This window comes from Triticum aestivum, chromosome 2D (assembly GCF_018294505.1).
Source record: "Triticum aestivum cultivar Chinese Spring chromosome 2D, IWGSC CS RefSeq v2.1, whole genome shotgun sequence".
NCBI classification, from domain to species: domain Eukaryota; kingdom Viridiplantae; phylum Streptophyta; class Magnoliopsida; order Poales; family Poaceae; genus Triticum; species Triticum aestivum.
This window is the reverse complement of record NC_057799.1, coordinates 653,711,779-653,733,935: the sequence shown is the minus strand read 5'-3', so window position 1 is coordinate 653,733,935 and position 22,157 is coordinate 653,711,779. Positions and strand designations below refer to the sequence as shown.

Here is a 22,157-nt window from a genome sequence, read left to right as displayed (position 1 = left end):
ACTGAACCACATACATACACCCAGTAGTTACATTTGCCTGCTTGGCTGCTAACCCTGCTACAGACCAGACCACATCCCAGCTCTTTAATTAAAATCGCATCGTTTTATGCCACTGAGCAGAACGGAGCTGGCTAAAACAAAGAGGATAAAGTGTACTCGTGTGGAATTGCAAAAAAAAAAAAAGTATAGTGGTGTGAAGTAGAAAATGAATCTGGGGCGAGTAGAAAGTTGTGGAATTGGAACAACAGAAAGAATCTGGGAGGAGTAGAAAGTTGTGGAACTTTGGATGTAGACTGATGGACTAGGTTGGAGCAGAAGTCGCAGCGTTGGCCCACGTGGAGGCAGAGGAGCACGCCAGACGCCATATGGTGCTTTCGCTTGAAGGGTGCTCTTGCGCCCGCACCTGGAACGGCGGCTGGTGGCCATTGCCCGCCGGGACGAAGCCCCCCATGCGGCCCCAGCGGTCCATGAAGTACTGCTGCTCGGGCAGGAGCCTGTGGGTGCGGTTGCGCCGCCGGTGGGGCTAGACCAGGAGCGGCGAGTAGTAGCGCGAACCGGTGGCGGCGTCGAAGACGGGCAGGAAGGCATGGCGAGCGCGAGTCGCTTGGAGAAGACCGGCTTCGTGGTCGATGGCGTCCAGCCAGCGAGGAGGTAGTCGACTACGCACAGGGGCAGCTCCAGCTCGCCGCCCTCGGGGAAGGACACCACCTCGCCGTGATTACCCATGGGAATGAGGAGAGGAACGAGGACGGGAAAGCAACAAGACGGCGGCGTGGGGAGAGGGAGCTCCCGCGACGCGCGGGAGAGGGAGCAGAGGAGGTGAGCTATGGCGCGGCGAGGTGAGTAGCCATGACATCAATTGATGGGCATCTTCATAGCCGTTGATTATCCTCGTCAATGTGAGACTTTCTCCTTTTTTGTCTTCTCCACACAATCCCCATCATCATATTCTATTCCACCTATAATGCTACATCCATGGCTCACGCTCATGTATTGCGTGAAAATTGAAAAAGTTTGAGATTATTTAAGTACGAAACAATTGCTTGTCTTGTCATCGGGGATGTACAAGATGGAAGCATTTTTGTGTGACGAAAATGAAGCATAGCCTAACTATATGATTTTGTAAGGAAGAACTTTCTTTAGCCATGTTATTTTGAGAAGACATGATTGCTTTGATTAGTATGCTTGAAGTATTACTATTTCTTATGTCAATATGAACTTTTATTTTGAATCATTTGGATCTGAATATTCATGCCACAATAAAGAAAATTACATTGAGAATTATGCTAGGTAGCATTCCACATCAAAAACTCTGTTTTTATCATTTACCTACTCGAGACGAGCAGGAATTAAGCTTGGGGATGCTTGATACGTCTCCAACGTATCTATAATTTTTGACTGTTCCATGCTATTATATTACCCGTTTTGGATGTTTATGGGCTTTACTTTACACATTTATATCATTTTTGGGACTAACCTACTAACCGGAGGCCCAGCCCGTACTGTTTTGTTTTTGCCTATTTCAGTGTTTCGAAGAAAAGGAATATCAAACGGAGTCCAAACGGAATGAAAGCTTCGGGAGCGTGATTTTTGAAACGAACGTGATCCAGAGGACTTGGAGTGGAAGTCAAGAAATAAACGAGGCGGCCACGAGGGTGGAGGGTCCCCCCCTACTGGGTGCGCCCCCTGTCTCGTGGGCCCCTCGGGCGTCCACCGACCTACTTCTTCCTCCTATATATACCCATGTACCCCGAAAACTCAGAGAGGACCACGAAAAACTATTTCCACCACCGTAACCTTCTGTATCCGCGAGATCCCATCTTGGAGCCTTCGCCAGCGCTCCGCCGGAGGGGCAATCAAGCACGGAGAGCTTCTACATCATCACCATATCCTCTCCGATGACTTGTGAGTAGTTATTAGCTAGATGGCTTCTTCTCTCTCTTTGAATCTCAATACCATGTTCTCCTCGATCTTCTTGGAGATCTATTCGATGTAACTCTTTTTGCGGTGTGTTTGTCGAGATCCGATGAATTGTGGGTTTATGATCAAGTTTATCTATGAGAAATATTTGAATCTCCTCTGAATTCTTTTATGTGTGATTAAGTTATCTTTGCAAGTCTCTTCGAATTACCAGTTTGGTTTGGCCTACTAGATTGATCTTTCTTGCAATGGGAGAAGTGCTTAGCTTTGGGTTCAATCTTGCGGTGTCCTTTCCCAGTGACAGCAGGGGCAGCAAGGCACGTATTGCATTGTTGCCATCGAGGATAAAAAGATGGGGTTTATATCATATTGCATGAATTTATCCCTCTACATCATGTCATCTTTCTTAATGTGTTACTCTGTTCTTTATGAACTTAATACTCTAGATGCATGCTGGATAACGGTCGATGTGTGGAGTAATAGTAGTAGATGCAGGCAGGAGTCGGTCTACTTGTCACGGACGTGATGCCTATAAACATGATCATGCCTAGATAATTTCATAATTATTCGCTTTTCTATCAATTGCTCGACAGTAATTTGTTCACCCACCGTAATACTTATGCTATCTTGAGAGAAGCCACTAGTGAAACCTATGGCCCCCGGGTCTATCTCTTATCATATAAGCTTTCAATCTACTTTTATTTGCATCTTTACTTTTCCTATCCATATTATAAAATACCAAAAATATATTTATCTTATCATATTATCTCTATCAGATCTCACTTTCGCAAGTGGCCGTGAAGGGATTGACAACCCCTTTATTGCGTTGGTTGCGAGTTCTTGTTTGTTTGTATAGGTGCGTGGGACTTTTGAGGAGCCTCCTACTGGATTGATACCTTGGTTCTCAAAAACTGAGGGAAATACTTACGCTACTATTGCTGCATCACCCTTTCCTCTGTCCGGCCTTTCTTTTCGAACACCGGACAGAGTCTCAGGGGCAACTGTCTATACTATGGCATTCTTTTTTCACATACCTCAAAGCCTGTTAGAAGGCTGGTGCAGGCTTCGGTCAGTCCGCTCTTGGCACAATGAACCCTCTCAACCACCGTACCCATAAGGATACGGTGTTCTTCTACAATGGAAGCACCTTGAAGCGCTTCCAGTAGAGTATCCGGTGCCTCTGGGTGGACAAAGGTCATTGGCGGAATAGGTGCACCTCCTCTTTCTAAGGAGGTGGCTTACCTGATTCTGGAGCCATATGGGCCTCTGGAATAGTATTCGGCTGGGGGCCGAATTTGGTATGGCCCCCGTCGCCAGTTTCCAAGGGGGTCTGTTCCCCTATGTGTCCGGCCGCCGAGGTATCACCCTTTGGCGCCACCTGGATGGCCTCCTGTACCTCTCCCTAGCCTGGGAGGGTCCTTCGGGACAACACTTCAGCGTCGTCCGTAGGTTTGGGGGAGAAGGCCGGCGGAGGCGACTCGCTGTTCATCACATTTGGATCCAGTGAATTCCCTGAAGATGAGGATCGCTGGAGGTGGGAGTGAGCCGGACTGCAGCGCATGATTCAACATGTTAAAACCACGAAGTAAAGAAGCTGGACATATATATGTGCATAAGTGCCTTTGAGTACTTACGATTCGGCCAGGGGCTTCTGTCTGGAGCGCCACTCAGAGCTACTACCGGTGCCCAATGCGGAATTATCTGCAAGGGAGACCTTCTCTTTTTTGGACGCCTCCGCCTCCAGATCCGTGGAGGCCGCCCTTTTCTTCCTTCCCCCTCGGGGGGAGAATTGCTTTCTTCCTCCTCCTCGTTGTTCTCGGCGGGGGAGGAATGGGTTTCGGCGTCTTCGGACGTTGGATCCGAAGTGCCTTCACGGCGGAGGCCGCTTCGCGCCTCCTGGCCCTTCTTCTTGGCCTTCTTCTCCGGCGCCTGGTAGGGCGCCGGAACGAGCATCTTCGTCAGAAGTGGGATAGCTGGGTTTTCAGGCAGCGGAACCAGACACTGGATCTGCTATGCCTTCTTTATCCAGCCCTGAAAAGACAAATGAAGAAGCTTAGACATTCTTCTTGAATGCACAGGTAGGAAAACACCTTGAAGTATGAAGAACTTACCGGACTGGCTGTATAAGTCAGGCTATATCCGCGGTCCTCGGTCGTCTTCAGGCACAACTGGTTGGCCTTGAAAAGCACCTTCCAGATACCTTCGTGCGTGACGCCGAAGAACTGTTGCAAGGTCTGTTGCTTGGCCGGATCAAACTCCCACAAGTGGCAAGTCCGGTTCTGGCAAGGAAGGATCCGGCGAACAAGCATCAACTGGATCACATTGACGAGCTTAATGTTCTTGTCCACCATGCTCTTGATGCGCGTCTGCAGCGCTGACACCTCATCTGATGACGCCCAGTCCAGACCCTTTTTCAGCCAGGAGGAAAGCCGCATTGGGGGTTCGGACTTGAATTCAGGAGCAGCGGCCCAGGTGGTGTCGCAAGGCTGTGTGACATAAAACCACTGTTGTTGCCACCCTTTGACGGTCTCCACAAAGGTGCCTGTGGGCCATGTGACGTTGGACAGTTTGCTCACCATGGCTCCTCTGCACTCTGCATGTTGACCATCCACCACTTTCGGCTTCACATTTAAGATATTTAGCCATAATCCGAAGTGGGGTGGGATTCGGAGGAAGGCCTCGCACACGACAATGAATGCCGAGATGTTCAGGAAAGAATTTGGGGCTAGGTCGTGAAAATCTAGCCCGTAGTAGAACATGAGTCCGCGAACGAAGGGGTGGAGAGGAAATCCTAACCCGCGGATGAAGTGGGGGATGAACACCACCCTCTCGTTGGGCTCCAGGGTGGGGATGCACTACTAGGGAAAAGCTTATACACAGACGCTTACTAGCAGCGCGGGTTTATAACCCTCGCTACTGCTACTTACTAGTAGCGCAGGTTTTTAAACCTCGCTACTACTAAGTTGATAGCAGTAGCGCGGGTTTTTAACCCTCGCTACTACTAAGCGGTCTCTACCGTGCCCTCCGGGACATGCCATACTAGTAGCGCGGGTTTTTAACCCTCGCTACTACTAAGTTGATAGCAGTAGCGTTGGTTTTTAACCCTCGCTACTACTAAGTGGTCTCTACTGTGCCCCTGGGCCATGCCATAGTAGTAGCGAGGGTTATAAACCCACGCTACTACTAAGTTGATAGTAGTAGCGCGGGTATTTACCCCTCGCTACTACTAAGCGGTCTCAACCGTGCCCCTCGGGGACATGCCATAGTAGTAGCGAGGGGTAAAAACCCGCGCTACTACTAAGTACTGGGTTTTTTAAACTCTACCCCCACCCCGTGGATCGCCTTTTCAGTTTTGTAAAAAGCAAAACAAAATGATAAAAACTTTAAAAATTAAAATCCTTTGAGATGTAGTTATGTTACTACATGTACTACTTAGGAAAATTTAAAAACTTAAATTTGGACATGTTTTGCAAAAAGTGTAGGGAAAATGTAAAACGGTATAACTTTTGCATACGATGTCAGAAAAAACGTATAATATATCAAAATGTTCAGCACGAAAATCCGCATCCGATTTTGACTCCCTAAGGCCTGTTTGCAAATTTTTAGAATTCTCAAATTCTAAAAGGAAAAAAAGTTATGCTCAAATTTCAGTTTTTTTTGAATTTTGGTCAAATCTGGTCAAACTGTGGTCAAACTACTTATTCAAGGCCTATTAGAGTTACTAAGTAATTATTCAAGATTATTAGTGTTACTAAATAATTATTTCATCTTTTTGGAATTTTGGTCAAATCTGGTCAAACTGTGGTCAAACTGTGGTCAAACAATAGTCAAACTACTTATTCAAGAAATATTAGTGTTACTAAATAATTATTGTTTTTTAGAACAATAGTTTCAAACTCAAACTGTGAAATGTGTGACTTCGTGCTCAAGCTAAACTCTTGAGGGTTAATAGGATTGACATCTTACTATTGTCAGGAAAACAACAAGTGCAGACTTGGAAACGAGGAAGAATAGAACCCGGAAGTTAAGCGTGCTCAGGCTGGAGTAGTGAGAGGATGGGTGACCGTCCGGGAAGTTAGATGATTTGGAATGACGAGGGGTGATTAGTGATTAGAGATTGGAGATTAAAATAATTCAGAAATTTGAAAATTCGGGGAAAAATTCAAAAAAAACAGAGATTAGAGATTAGTAGTAGCACGGGTGGCACCCGCGCTACTACTACCTATTAGCTGTAGTGTCGTATCAGTAGCGCGGGCACCCGCGCTACTAATATACCTAAAACCCGCGCTACTGCTAAGCTTTTCCCTAGTAGTGATGATCTGCCCCTTGGCCGGAAGCCGATGGGCGATTTCCTGGGCCAAGTATCCCGCTTCCCGGAGCTCCGTGATGTTCTCCTCCGTGACGGAGGAGGCCATCCACTTGCCCTGTGCTCCAGATCCGGACATGGTCAGAGTGCTTTTTTGGGGGGCGGAAAGGATGGAATCTTGGGTGCTGGAGCTCGAGAACGGATGGGCAGAGAGGAAGAAGGCGTGGGTAAAAGAGTGGACTTTTATCCTCTTATATAGGCAGCGAATATCAAGCACCTCCCCACTCGCCTTAACGCTCGCCTATTCCCCAAGGGTCATGCGGACGGCGCGGTTGGATTACCCACACTCGTATTGATGAGAATCCCGCGATAAAGGGACACGATCTCTGCTTCGACAAGATGTGCCAATAAAAACCGCGTCTCGAAACGTTGAGCGGGAAGCTAAAAAACGGTTCGAAATAATGACCGAGCAAGGACGTAACGTCTCGCTACAGAAGTTGTCAGCAGATGGAACTTGTGAAATATTATACTCTTTGCGGCTGTGTGTGGTGCTTGTTTTGCAGAGCCGGACACGTTTCCTATGTTCGAGGACTACTTTGAAGTATTCGGAGGAGGAACCCGCCTTGCAATGCCAAAGACAATCTGCGCGCCGGACACATCGTCATTGAAGCCTGGTTCAGGGGCTACTGAGGGAGTCCTGGATTAAGGGGTCCTCGGGCGTCCGAGCTATGTGAGGTAGGCCGGACTAATGGGCCATGAAGATACAGGACCGAAGACTTCTTCCCGTGTCCGGATGGGACTCTCCTTTGCATGGAAGGCAAGCTTGGCATCCGGATATGAAGATTCCTTCCTCTGTAAACCGACTATGTGTAACCCTAGGCCCCCCGGTGTCTATATAAACCGGAGGGTTTAGTCCGTAGAGGCAATCATAATCATACATGCTAGACATCTAGGGTTTAGCCATTACGATCTCGTGGTAGATCAACTCTAGTAAACCCCATATTCATCCAAGATAATCAAGCAGGAAGTAGGGTATTACCTCCATTAAGAGGGCCCGAACCTGGGTAAACATTATGTCCCTGTCTCCTGTTACCTTCGATGCTCAGACGCATAGTTCGGGACCCCCTACCCGAGATCCGCCGGTTTTGACACCGACAGGTGCGAGTGTCGGTGGCGTGGGCGGGTGCGGGCGTCGGTGGTGGCGTGGGCAGGTGCGGGCGTCGGCGGCGTCGGCGGGTGCGGGCGTGGGCGGTGGCGTGGGCTGGTGCGGGGCGTCAGCGGCGTGGGCGGGTGCGGGCGTTGACGGTGGCGTGGGAGAGATCAGAGAAGGGGATCGAGCGAGAGTGAGAGAGAGGAAAGGGACCGTGATGTGTAGGCAACTTAGCTACAGCGCGCCATGGCAAAACGCGCTATAGCTAAGTTAGCTATAGCGCGGCGCAGAAAAACACGCTATAGCTAACTTACCTATAGCGCTGCCTAGCACAAACCGCGCTACTGCTACTTTTTTCTTTTTCTACTGCTACTTTTTTCTTTTTCTTTTTCTTTTTCTTTCATATTCCACAAACTTCCTTCCTTTTTCTTTTTCTTTTTCTTTCATTTCATTTTCCACAAACTTCCTTCCTTTTTCTTTTTATTTTTCTTTCATTTCATTTTCCACAACTTATTAGTTCCATTTTCTTTTTATTTCATTTCATTTTGCAAAACTTCCTTTCTTTTTCTTTTTCTTTTTCTTTTTCTTATCTTTCATTTGCATTTGTACAAGTTTGTATAGCATGTGTGTATATAGCTCTAGCTAGCTAGGGTTTAATTTGGTCTGTCGTTGGAGCAATACCATTGTTACCCTCCAGATAATAGTTAGTATAATATATATTACATCATTTGACCGCTAACGACGGTTTACAAAATAGACACACACAAAATTTATGGATTAGTTTGTCAGCTTGGGCGACGATGACGCTTCAGACTGATCTTCTTGCCTCTTTTGTTCGTTGTCGAATAATTGAGCCCATGGTTGTGACTTTTCCTTCTACAAGGATTACGATCTTTCGTAGGTAATGTAGTCTTCGTTCTTCTTTTGACGTATGTTTCATCGTCATCGGCATCATCTTCCCTCATCGGATCACCGCACTGGTCGTCGTCTTCCTCGTTGGCGACTCCATCCATTCCGATGATGCTCCTTTTGCTTCTCCTCATGACAACATGGCTGGGATTGATCGGGTCCGTTATGAAGAAACATTGTGTCACGTGTTTAGCGTGTACTGCTACGTCTTGAGCTTGCGTTGGTTTTCCCCGAAGAGGAAGGGATGATGCAGCAGAGTAGCGTAAGTATTTCCCCCAGTTTTTGAGAACCAAGATATCAATCCAGTAGGAGGCCACGCGTAAGTCCCTCGTACCTACACAAAGCAAATAACTCCTCGCAACCAACGCGAATAGGGGTTGTCAATCGCTTCACGGTCACTTACGAGAGTGAGATCTGATAGAGATAATAAATAATATTTTTGGTATTTTTGGTATAAAGATGCAAAGTAAAATAAAAGGAAAAGTAAAGAGCAAAGTAATAATAAAAGCGTAGGAAGATTAATATGATGAGAATAGACCCGGGGGCCATAGGTTTCACTAGTGGCTTCTCTCAAGAGCATAAGTATTCTATGGTGGGTGAACAAATTACTGTTGAGCAATTGACATAATTGAGAATAGTTATGAGGATATCTAGGTATGATCATGTATATAGGCATCACGTCCGAGACAAGTAGACCGACTCCTGCCTGCATCTACTACTATTACTCCACTCATCGACCGCTATCCAGCATGCATCTAGAGTATTAAGTTAATGAAAACAGAGTAACGCCTTAAGCAAGATGACATGGTGTAGAGGAATAAATTCATGCAATATGATAAATACCCCATCTTGTTATCCTCGATGGCAACAATACAATACGTGCCTTGCAACCCTTTCTGTCACTGGGTAAGGACACCGCAAGATTGAACCCAAAGCTAAACACTTCTCCCATTGCAAGAACTACCAATCTAGTTGGCCAAACCAAACGAATAATTCGAAGAGACTTGTAAAGATAACTCAATCACACATAAAAGAATTCAGAGAAGATTCAAATATTGTTCATAGATAAACTTGATCATAAACCCACAATTCATCGGTCTCAACAAACACACGGCAAAAAGAAGATTACATCGAATAGATCTCCACGAGAGAGGGGGAGAACATTGTATTGAGATCCAAAAAGAGAGAAGAAGCCATCTAGCTACTAGCTATGGACCCGAAGGTCTGAAGTAAACTACTCACACTTCATCGGAGGGGCTATGGTGATGATGTAGAAGCCCTCCATGGTGGAATCCCCTTCCGGCGGAGCTCCGGAACAGGCCCCAAGATGGGATCTCGTGGATACAGAAAGTTGCGGCGGTGGAATTAGGTTTTTGGCTCCGTATCTGATCTGACGGGGGTACATAGGTATATATAGGAGGAAGGAGTACGTCGGTGGAGCAGCAGGGGGCCCACGAGGCAGGGGGCGCGCCTGGGGGGGAGGGCGCGCCCCCCACCCTCGTGACCACCTCTTTTGTTCCTTGGAGTAGGGTCCAAGTCTCCTGGATCACGTTCGGTGAGAAAATCACGTTACCGAAGGTTTTATTCCGTTTGGACTCCGTTTGATATTCCGTTTCTTCGAAACACTGAAATAGGCAAAAAACAGCAATTCTGGGCTGGGCCTCCGGTTAATAGGTTAGTCCCAAAAATAATATAAAAGTGGAAAATAAAGCCCAATATAGTACAAAACAGTAGATAATATAGCATGGAGCAACCAAAAATTATAGATACGTTGGAGACGTATCATGTACCCATGGCTCATTTTTGGCGATGGCGTTGACGGTACTGCTATCGGAGTCGGGTATACACATGGTAGTGAAATGTCGGTTTTCTCTTTGTACATTCTTAGCTCATCTGACACGGAACATCATCGCGCTATGCAATCCAGAGTAGTTAAGCTCCCATATCTCTTCGACCCTTCCGTAATATCTTTCAATTACATTCCCGGCCATGGCTTCCATCGTCACCCCTGAGTTTTGTTCAGCACTGTTTATATCTTTCTCCTCCGTGCAGAACGTGTATCCATTGATATTGTATGCTTGATAAGTCACGAGGTTGGTCGAGGGGCCATGTGCTAAGGCGTATATGAGCGTTCCGTTCGGACGGCCCTCTTCTGGGGGATTAGCCAGAACTCGCTCTTTGAACCAACACAAGAAAGTGAGTTGTGCTCTCTAATAACTTCAGCGTTTGTCTTGTGCACCCCACGGTCACGGTACTTCTTTGCGATGGTCTCTTTGTGCAGTGTCATGAAATCTTCTAGCACATCTAGGTGTTGTAGCACTGCTAAGTTTGCCCTGTCAAGGTCGTTTTGTTGGCCCGAGCGTAACACATTCACATCCCTAGGACCGTTGGTGTGACCTTCGCCTTCGAGCCTTCCACGGTCAGGGTCTCCAGTGCCTACTAGATAACTCTCACAGAAAGAGATGCACTCTTTGGTCAGATATCCCTGGCTATGCTTCCATCTGGACGTGACATGTTACGAACGAATCCTTTGATGACCCCATTCATCCTCTCGAGCGGCATCATGCTGTGCAGGAATGTCGGCCCTAGGTTGATGATGTCGTCCATGATGTTGACACATAGATGCACCATGAAATCAAAGAACACGGGAGGGAATTACATCTCTAGCTCATCCAGTATGACAATGATCTCTTCCTGTAGCCTATGGAGTTGCTTCACACTGATCGACTTTCGAGAGATAGCATAAAAAAGTGGCATAGGTCAGTAAGCGCCTCACACACATGTGTGTCCATAATCCCTATAAGTGCAACCGGGAGTAACTGCGTCATCATTACATGACAGTCGTGAGACTTCATCCCACTGAACCTTTTTTTCTTAGTGTCCATATATCTGCTTATCTTCCCACAGTATCCAGAACTAACTTTGATTCCGGCAAGGCACTTGAACAATTGATTGACCTCCTTCGGATCTAAGGTGAAGCAAGAGGGGCGGGGAAATATTGTTCTTCCTTCTTGTTTACTTTTTTGCCCCTATCTTCCGTCTCCATCTCCGTCTCGGTCTCCTCTGATGACTTTTTACCGGGCATTTGGTGATCCTTCCTGATATTAAAAAATTCCAAGTCTTTTCTTGCCTTCCCCATCCTTGGTCCTCTCCGGCATGTTCATCAATGTTCCAAGCAAAATCTCAAGGATATTTTTTGTGATATGCATTTGATCAAGGCTATGAGGCGTGTCGAGTTTGGGCCAGTATTCCAAGTCCCAGAAAACAGATCTCATCTTCCATACCTTCAGCAGGGGCTCCGGTGCGTTTTTCTTTGCCTTTCCCGGCAAGGGGCACTCTTTCCAGTTCTTCAATAACTCATATATTTCTGCACCGCTATGCCTACGTGGAGGACCTCGATGCTCAGCCTAACCATTGAATAGATCTCCATGCTTTCTCCACGGGTCATCCTTCTCGAGCCATCTTCGATGCCCCATGTACATGATTTTCGAAGACCCGCCATCTTTCGATAGCTGCTGAGAAGTTGTATCATCCATGCACCTCGTGCATCCGCAATATCCGTGGCACACATGGCCGGAGAGATAGCCGTAACCGAGATAGTCCTGCACCGTTGTTTTCAGCGCGACTCTCATGTAGAAATACTCTCCTATGCTTGCATCCCATGTCTTCGCCGGCGTTGTCCATAAGGTCTGTAGCTCCTCTTTAAGTAACCCGGGATACAGATTTATATCATTTCCCGATTGTCTCGGCCCTTGAATAAGCATAGCCATGTGTATGTATTTTTCCTTCATGCACAACCAGGGGGGAGGTTGTACATCCATACAAACACGGGCCATGTGCTATGATTGGTGTTCTGGTTGCCAAACGGATTCATGCCATCACTACTAGCACCAAGCACGATGTTCCTTGGATCATTTGCGAAATAATCAAATTTAACATTTAATGCTCTCCACTGGCTAGCATATGTGAGGTGTCTCAGCTTCGGATCATCACCGTCATCTGGCTTCACCCTCTCCGCGTGCCAGCGCATAAGCTTTGCTTCCTTAGGATCTAAGAAATACCGTTAGATGCGGAGTGATCGGAAAGTACCATACAACTTTCTGTGGAGCTTTATTTCCGGCCTTTTTATATCATGAAGCATTGCACTTTGGACAGATGGTTTTTCCGTGTGCTCGTTCCGATATATGATGCAATCATTCATGCATGTGTGATACCTAATGTGTGGCAGATCAAGAGGGCACACGATTTTCTTTGCCTCCTCGACACTAGTAGGACATAGGCTTCCCGCGGGAAGAACCTTCTTTAGATACTTTAGAAGCTCATCCGGGCTTGCATCTGTCCATTTGTTTTTTGCCTTCGTCTTTAGAAGTTCTAGTATGAAACTCAAGCGGATCACCCCGGGATTGCGACCATCATACAAAGGAATCATCGAGTCTACCTCCAGTTGCGCCAGTTTGGCCTCCTCTCTAGAAGCAGCTCTGTCGCTAGTCGTCTTCTTGCGAAGCAGGTCTCGAACATGCGGGTCCCGCATGGCTGAACTTAGTAGCGACGCAGACGGCGGCGTGTCCGCGTCGTCTCCGCCTTGAACTGCCTCTTCGCCATCGATATTTTCGAGGCCGTCTTCCTCTTCGGGCACATAACCGGTCATATTTTCGTCTGGTGGCCCTATGTCGTTATTTCCTGCCCCGTCGACGTCCTCCTCCTCCTCATCATCTTCACTTATCCACCGATTATGGCCATCCATGAAACCATGCATGAGCAGGTGCGCCTTGAATGTACCACCCTCAAAGGGGTCGAGCCTGACTATTCCTTTGCATTTTCGACACGGACATAAAACATCCTTCAGTCTTCTTTCATACATGTCGTCCACAGCGGATTGCCAGTATCTTTCCACCATCCTTCCATTGACCTTCATGATCACCTGCGCGCGGAGCAAATATTATAACCACGTATGCATGCATGGATCAAATTCATACAAAAATTCGGCATGACCTTCCCTAAACATAGGACATATTGAGTTTGCCCAAAATTCGCCGAAATGGAATTGAATCGACATTTCGGCAAAGCATAGGCAACTCATGTCACCCACATTATTTCATCCAATACACAATGTAGGCAACTCAAATTATGCCACACACAATTCGGTATATTATATATATATATCTACATATATATATATATATATAGTTTCGGTCCTATCCACGCAAACACTTTTTTTTGCTCACCTATGTGTCGAGAGGGATATCAAGCGCCATTCTTATTAATTACCTAGTAGCTCTAGATATATATATATATATATAGCTCTAACTAGCTAGCTAGCTAGCTAGCTAGGGAGAGAGAGAGCTAGGGTGGAAGGAGAGGGAGAGGAGAGGGAAGGCATTAATGGAAGGGGGTGGTGGAGGGCAAAGAAGAGGGGGAGGGAGGGCATTAATGGAAGGGGTGGTGGTGGAGGGCAAAGAAGAGGGGGAGGGAGGGCTCTAATGGAGGGGGGTGGTGGAGGGGCAAAGAAGAGGGGGTGGTGGAGGGCAAAGAAGAGGGGGGGGGGCTCTAATGGAGGGGTGGTGGAGGGGGAGCATTAAAAGGAACAAGCAAGGTGCAAGAAAAGGGGGAGAAAGGAAGGGGGAGAGGAAGAAGGGGAAAGGTGGTAGGTGGCTGGCGGGCATAGCAGTAGCGCGGGTCACCTATGCGCGCTACTGCTATGGCAGCTTGCAAAATATCTACGGCTAGTGTTGCACTACCTATAGCGCGGGCTAGAGAAACACGCTACTGGTAAAATGTTATACATAGAAAAAATAGCAGTGGCGCGTTTATCTAAACAGACGCTATAGATCCTAAACTAACAGTAGCGCCGGTTGGACGACCAGCGCTGCTAATATTTATTGATCAGGGGGTGTGGTGTGTTACACTTAGCAGTAGCGTGGGGCTAGGTAACAAGTGCTGCTGCTAACAGATACCAGTAGCGCTCTTTCTAGCCAGCGTACTACTAACTACTAGTAGTGTGGGGTCATAAACAAACGCTACTGGTAAACTTCTATCTATAAGCATTTTCCTAGTAGTGTTATATGCATATGGTTAGCTTACGACCAACTCCTTCGAATGCTTACTAAAGTACATACTCAATTTCTTCAAATGATGGAATGCTCAAAATCAAAGAATGGAGCAAAGTGATGAATGCGCACATGCAACTAATTGGAGACAACATGAATGTGCGCAAGCCACAAGTTGGAGATAGGTTTATCTCCATTCTTCATCATGGAGATAGACGATTTATCTCTTTTATCGTATTTTACCTAGGAGAGAGGAGTAGGTCCTAGGTATTAAGAACAAATAGTTAGTGTTGATTATGACTATGATAATGATTAGAAGTTGTAATCATGTGCTACAATGTGTTAGAGTTGATGATGTATTATGATGATAAGTTGTTAATGGTATTATGATGATGATGATGATGATGATGATGATGATGACGATGATGATGAGTTATTATATCATTGGGTGAAAGAATCGCGGATTAGTTTCAAGTGGATGGAGCCAAAGTGACCAAGTCACGCTAATCCATGACTTGGTCACTTTGGATCCATCCACTTGAAACTAATTCACGGTTTTTTCAACCAATGATGTAATAACTCATTATGATGTAAAAACAATCTCTAAATTGCTACTGTATGAAAACTTGTATGCTGGTGTATGAATACGACATAAAACAAGAAAGAAATAGAATACTTAATAATAGTAGTAGCGCGGGTAGAGAGGCGCGCTGCTAGTAACTACCAGTAGCGCGTTCTACCAAAAACGCTACTGCTAACCTTTAGTTGTAGCGCCGTAGCAGTAGCGCAGTCCCCGGCGCTACTGCTAGACCTAAAACCGGCGCTACTGCTAGGCTTTTCCCTAGTAGTGATAGCATAATATCAGTTGGTCCTTCTGCATTCCTTGTGACTATGCATTTCTACCTTTCTTTCCCATATTCACAAACAAGAACATGTTGTTGTTGCTGCAAGCTTCCAAACCTGGAAGCTTAGAAACAAGAAGTGATTGTAAAGGTCTTGTGGACTGCAAAATTCTAAACGAAACGATTGTTTAATTTCTTCTGGTGAATAGTATAAGTGAGATTGACGTGGGTTTGCAGACTGAATTGTTCCTTGCTTGATTAATATGCTACTGGAATAGTACGCATCTTGTCAGATGGTCGCCGTGTCGGCGACGATGACACTAATTTAGCAACTAACAACCAAAATTATTGATGAATTGATGATACTATTATACAACTGAATAAAGGGATGAGCGCTCATAGGATGGCAAAGTTTCTTGTAATTGTATTTCTTTTGGGTGATAGTTGTTGATTATTTGTATGAGAAAAACAGAGCATGCTTCAGGTTTATGTGAACATGGTCGTATTGCTGCTTGCTACTTTCCGTTTGATAGACACAAGTTGGAGAAAATAAGAGGAAGGCAGTTTGACAAAACACATAATTCCACCCGTTACAAGAATCCATTGCATCGACGAAATCAACATTTTTAAGAACTCATAAGTATTTCAAGAGACCGAGGGCCATCACGGAACACCATCTAGCTTCATCTGTTGCATAATCTCGGTCCTCTTTACTGAAAAGAGATGGTACTGTAATTTGAATTAATCTGTACAAGATGTTATTACTCATGATTCACCTGTGAATATGCAGTAAAACCTACGCTAGTTTACATAATATAGAAGTCTCAGTTCAGTAGAGTGCCTGTATTTTTTTTACATGAGCTTTCAGTATTTCCAAGCTTTGCCTTGAGATGTTGATATATCTGAAAGTTCAATGTTTCTTGTGCCTCCATGTTCAGCTTGTGCGTGCATGTTCAGTCGGCATCTGCGTGTTCAGCTTGTGCCTGGAATGCTAGGCGTGCCAGGAAATTGCAGGCAGTCCTAGTAGCGCAGGCGGCTGATGCTAATCCTGCTATTAGCAAACGCGGAATGTTGCGGACAATGCGGCCGGCCGGCAGACGTGTCCACTTGCATCCTGAGATCGGGGGCTGGGAGTTGCAGTCCATCGCCGTCGCGGCGACCGTCCGAAGAGATGCGTTCAGTTCAAGCGATCATCCAAGGAGACGCGTTCCGTCCGCACCGCCGCTGATGCAGGTAGGATCGTGTAGTACGGAATAGGTAAAGCTGCCCACCGCTGAGGGGTTTTTCGAAAAAGTACCAGACAGAACTAAGATGGAGACGGGCATGTTTCTGCAAAATTAAGGCAAGTGTTACATTAGGCGTAGGATTTAAGTTGGATGGCCAGCGTTGATGCAAATAGCCGGATTCATTAGGTTTGGCCAGAATCAAGATGGACGGGGGTTCAGGCTTTCAGCGCCATGATGACTCCCGCGTTCACATCCACTCCGGCCGGCGCCCTCTCCACCTTTCCGCACGCGGCAAATCCGGCACGTTCGACTGGGTGGAGGACCAAAACGATTCGGCCTGCAGTTATTATTAAGGGAAAAAAAAGCAAGGAAACTTTAGTACCACCTTGGATATCTATGGGTAAGGAAGCGTTATTTCAAGCCTATATATACACAGCTCCTTGCAGCGGACGGACCAAGAAACGCGTCAATTCAATCAATCAATCAAATCAAAGAAGAAGAGAAAGGAGAAAAAGAGAAGTGCATCGTCTCATTAAACCCCCAATAAACCGGAGATGGAGGGGGAGCTCACGAAGAAGATGGAGAGGAAACTCAGGAAGAAGCAGAAGAAGCTATTGAAGAAGATGGGGAAAGAGAAGCCCCAATCCCTGGTAAAGGAAATCATCTCCGTGGAGAGGGAGCGTAGAGACTTGCATGCCTCACTTACTCCCACGTTCTCTGTCTGGAAAGAAATCGATTCTCAAACAACGTGGACAATCGCCACAAAGGACCCTGCTACTGCTACTACCAGGGACGATGAGAATCAACTTGCGGAGTACTTCAACTTGATGCTCCAAGATATGGAGGACCTGGGCCATCGGATGCTTTCTATGCTGTATTTTCTCAACAAATCCAATGACCCCATCTGCTCCTACAAGGCCACCGAGCTGTGCAATACAGCAGCCAAATTAAATATGCAGATATCCAAGGGATTCAGCATGTACCATGAGCCGGAGCAGGAGCCGGAGCCGGGGCAGATCAACTTGTCGACTCTTTTCAGCAAATATTATCGATTTCCCAATAATTACGAGAACACCTTGGCCAAGTTAGACATGAGGGAGGAGGAGACCAAGTGTGAGGATGTTAAGGTGAAGAAGACCAAGGAAGAGGAGGACAAGGAGAATGACCCATCCACAATCAAGTATTTCAAGAAAAGTCTGGAGCTTGATCAATACTTTTTCGCCAAGGATCGGAAATACTGGGAAAATGGTTGGGCCAGCAAGATTGGCCGCTGCGGTGGATTCGCAAATACAAGTAATCTCCTTGCATATATATATCTGCTAGTCCTTCTATGTTTTTCCCCTAAGTAGTATTGCTTGGTGTCTGCTGCCCTGTCATGAATATTTCCCATTAAGAAAAGCCATGTTATGTTATATAAATATGACCTCCTGTTATTGTTTGCAAATAATATGATTATGTATTAGAAGCAGTTTGCTACCTGGGTGTTTGGATCCTCTGTAAGTTTAGGAGAATTATCTGTTGGGGAAGCCATAGCAATAAACTGCGATACCTTGGGGCTGGTCTATTAACAGGACAGCAAGGACACTACTTTTAAGTCTCTCCCTCTGCTTGAACCTTTTTTTTTCCAGCAATCCTTGCAACTTCTGTACCCACCAGTCGTCCATGGAAATCACCTCAGTAATTCGAATCTTAAACTTGCAGCGCTCTCCCTTTATGGATAAAGCAGAATTTTATCATAGTGAAATGATTAGAAACACTGTATGCAGCATTGATAGATAGTAGTGACTTGTGAATCGATCGACAATCCACTAAATTAGAAAGTTCTTCTAATTGTATAAGATGAAACCATCTTTTCAAGCTCTGTGGCAATTTCTGGAGTAGGAACATTAATGTACCATTTGGTAGCTCACAATAATTTAAATGCAAGCAAGCATGTGGTGTAAGACAGATCGACACAGCGTGAGCTGACAATCAACAAAGAAGTAATAAATCCATCCTTAGTAGAGCAAAAATGACCCACCTAAGAAATGACCTACAGTAACGCCAACAAAGAGTGCTACCTGTGGCTCTCTACAGAGGCATCCCGTAATCCAGTAGCTTGGACAGCAAGGGCATGTGCTCCCCAGAGCATGACCACAGCACACGACTGCACATAATTCCATCTAAAATGGGTGTCATAATTCCATCTAAAATGATTTCTTTTTTCAGTTTAAAGCTGACAGCCTATATTGCTTACCCGCTGTCTTATGTAGACATTGCGTGTCTCCTTTTGACTGCTAGATGAAGTTGTTTACATGTCGGTAACTTCAACAGTAAATCCAATAAACATCTGTTGATATATAAAAAATAGTAAGAACAAGTTAGACATAAATGTGATGAAAACTAATTTTGTTTATCGACCTGAAAGTATAGTGTTCTGCTCTGCTCAAGCCTCCAGCAAGGCGCATTGTGAGGAAACAGTGGAAAATTTTCTTGCTGGGGTACTATTTTGTTCACCCCTGGTCTGGTATGTAAAGCATAGCCTAAGAGGTGATCCAAACGCCTGAGCTTTGTCTAGCATCATATAAGCTGAAGTTCTCAACTGTGTGTTTATGCAACCCTTTGTTAGCTGATCCTTAAGTTGCATCAGTCTTCTTTCTGGTACCAGTTCTTCCATTGTTCCCCCCTAAATAAATGGATACATAGTAGATACGGATATTACATAATGTAAATGGTAGTGCCAGTTTAAAACAAACACAAAAAATGTGTTCTCTTCTCGTTATATGGAACATGACATATGTAGGGTAACAACTTGACGCTCCAACAACACCAAGTCAATTTTGTCACTTCCCATACTCTGACAAATCAAACTATGAACATCCCTGTGTATGACTGCTTAGTTACATCCTATAAAAGTGGCCCTTCCATAATTGGCAATCAACTTAAAAAGGTAACAGAATTCGATGTATATTTTCATGATTAACCTGTACACCATCTGTATAGTTATCTTGTTTTGAATAAATCAAGCAATTAGTACACTACTAACAAAGTTTAGCATACATATTAATGTCTAACTATGAGACATACACGCATAACAGTAGGGGGGATGTGTGTAACTGTACATATCCTGTACTTTTGTGTGTGTTACTTGTGTGGAGTAACTATGAGATGCAAGTTTTTGTAATAAGTGTCTCCCTATGCTTGAACCTTTTTTCAGCAATCCTTGCAACTTCTGTACCACCAGTTTTCCATGCAAATCACCTCACTAATTTGAATCTTAAACTTATAGCGCTCTCTCTTTATGGATAAAGCAGAATTTTATCATGGCAAAATGATTAGAAGCATTAATAGATAGTAGTAAACTTGTGAATCGGCCGACAATCCGCTAAACTAGAAAGTTCTTCTAATTGTAGAAGATGAAACTATTCTTTCAAGCACTGTGGCAATTTCTGGAGTAGGAACATTAATGTACCATTTGGTAGCTCATGATGATTTAAATGCAAACAAGCCCGTTTTAGAAAAATAATCACATTTTATGTACCTCTAGCTTCAGTGTGCTGTCAATGAAGTTACGTTTTCTTCAAAATGAAATATTTCTGTTCCAAAGCTTATTCATATTAGAATTCTGATATTTGACACTTGTCTTTGGTGCTGCAGCCATATTGAGCCCTATGCAATTTACACGCTTGTTTTTGATGATATCTTTACATTGCTTATTCATATTAGAATTCTAACATTTGACACTTGTCTTTGTGCTGCAGCCATACTAAGCCCTATGCAGTTTACACACTACACACCTGGCAGCATCCCATCCCTTGCTGCCGTCACTGGTACTACTTTGCAGATCTATTCAATTAAGATAAAGAATCTGAAAGGCTTGAATTGGCCACTCAAAGTGTATGGCAAGGTTGCTGCTCGAGACACTGTGGACCGCAACCGCAACATTCTGTTCTCTCGGCCAAAGTTTGATTATCAAGAACTAAATGGAGAAGTATGTATTGTATTAAGTTTTCTTCTCATTTTATTCATGTTCTGTAGTATAATTGCGATTAGGTATTTATAATGATTATAATTCCTGCAGAATGATTCCTTATGCTTGATTGGTCCGTCTCGTGCGATTGTTAGTTTTGACCATGTCGACTTTGAAGTTGAACTCAAAGTAATCGATGAAGCTGAGTCGCAAAGATTGATTATTTGTACAGGCCGTTACGGCGGTACAGATGATTTTTACACTTCCTCAGCCAGTGTGACTTATGGTGGTGATGGACCTACCTTCTTGCTCTCCAACCATCGTTGTACAACTGAGTTAACACTTGAGCAGCTTCATAAATCGCACCAAGCTACTATTGTGGGCATACGAGTAACCAAAGGGGATTGGCCTTTCAAACATGGATGTCGGGTCATTTGCTTTTGGGCTCCTTCTTCTGCTGTAGATGTGATCGATACCACTTGCAGGTCAATTGTCTTGCTTGATGATCGTGACAAAGAAATACATTCAGGTTCAGGCAAGTATCTTCACTTGTCGAGACGAGTGGTTTCAGTGAAATCATATGGGATTCTAAGAGTGACCATAGAAGCATACGGAGGGCCCGGTCAGTGTATTGCACAAAAGGGGCATGTTGACTTTCCTGTTAAGCAGTGCCAAACAACCGCGTTTGATTGTGTACTTGGGGACACCACATTGGAGGTGGTTGTAGCTTGGTCGTTGCTTATCAAGGACAAAATGGATCTCCAGGTAGCTATGTAATATGTAAACCTTGTATGCTAACTTGTTTACTAAACTATGCAATTTTTTATGGTGCTTAACATCCATTTTTAATGTGCAGGTCCAAGCGGGGCAATTTAATGGAGAAAAGGTCTAAGAGCTTATGTTAATTTGGTAAGTCGATAAACGGATAAAACAACATAAGTCTGAACCAATAACTAATTTGTTGAACTTGTGGCCTCTGATTTTGCAAGCAGCATAAATTTGAACCAGTAGCAACAGTAGCATGATTAGCCAGTGTGAAACAGTAGCATGATTAGTAGGATTACTCGAGTCCCATGCTGCTGGTCTCAGTTTTAACCCGTGTTTCTCTTTGTTTCATCAATCTTCTACTAAGTGTACATTTCTGCAATATTAGAATTGAACAAGGCGATGAGCCGATCATAAGCATTGGTACTAGTGTCACTGAGTCAAACCAACTCCATTGCGTGCATATACATGCTTAAGTGTCGATAAGAGAACAGGCCACGATCCATGTTATCCCTCTGAGAATGGGAAAGGTGTTTTTTTTAGAAAAGGAGGATGACCCCCGGCCTCTGCATCTGGGAGATGCATACGGCCACTTTATTGATTATTCTCCAGGACCGTACAAAGTATTACAACAATGTGCCTGAATCCACCAACTTGGCAACATATGCCGCTACTCCTATCCAATATGATGAGGGGGTGCTAGCTGGGCCACTACCCAAACCACTCACCTAAGCCTAACATCAAAAGCCGGAAGCCGAAACTCATTCGGAAGCCCCAGCCGAGCCACATACCGGGTCTAGGGCACAATCCGGTCAGACGCACTCGTGTATCGTCGCCGCCATCTTCCACAGGTCTTCAGATCATGTTGAGGCTTCTACCTTGTCTGGCCACTCTGCCATCGACGTCACCATGACGCCAGACAGCAACCTCCTCCTGCGCGAGCCCATCTCCACGCATCGGACGCCGAGTCTCCACAGCGCCATGCCATCGATCTCCGCCGTCATCAATGTGCAGGATGAAGCACCGCTCCACCAAAAAAGCCG

At 45.2% G+C, this 22,157-nt stretch overlaps 1 protein-coding gene across 1 annotated transcript; it reads left to right on the top strand.

Annotated features, from left to right (window-relative positions):
- The first annotated feature begins 16,870 nt into the window (after positions 1 to 16,870).
- Positions 16,871 to 21,256, top strand: LOC123050862 (uncharacterized). Its single transcript, XM_044473590.1, has 4 exons — positions 16,871 to 17,693; positions 20,141 to 20,370; positions 20,461 to 21,114; positions 21,206 to 21,256. The coding sequence occupies exons 1-4, from the start codon at positions 16,955 to 16,957 to the stop codon at positions 21,239 to 21,241; spliced, it is 1,659 nt and encodes a 552-aa protein (XP_044329525.1). The 5' UTR covers positions 16,871 to 16,954; the 3' UTR covers positions 21,242 to 21,256.
- The last annotated feature ends 901 nt before the right edge of the window (positions 21,257 to 22,157 follow it).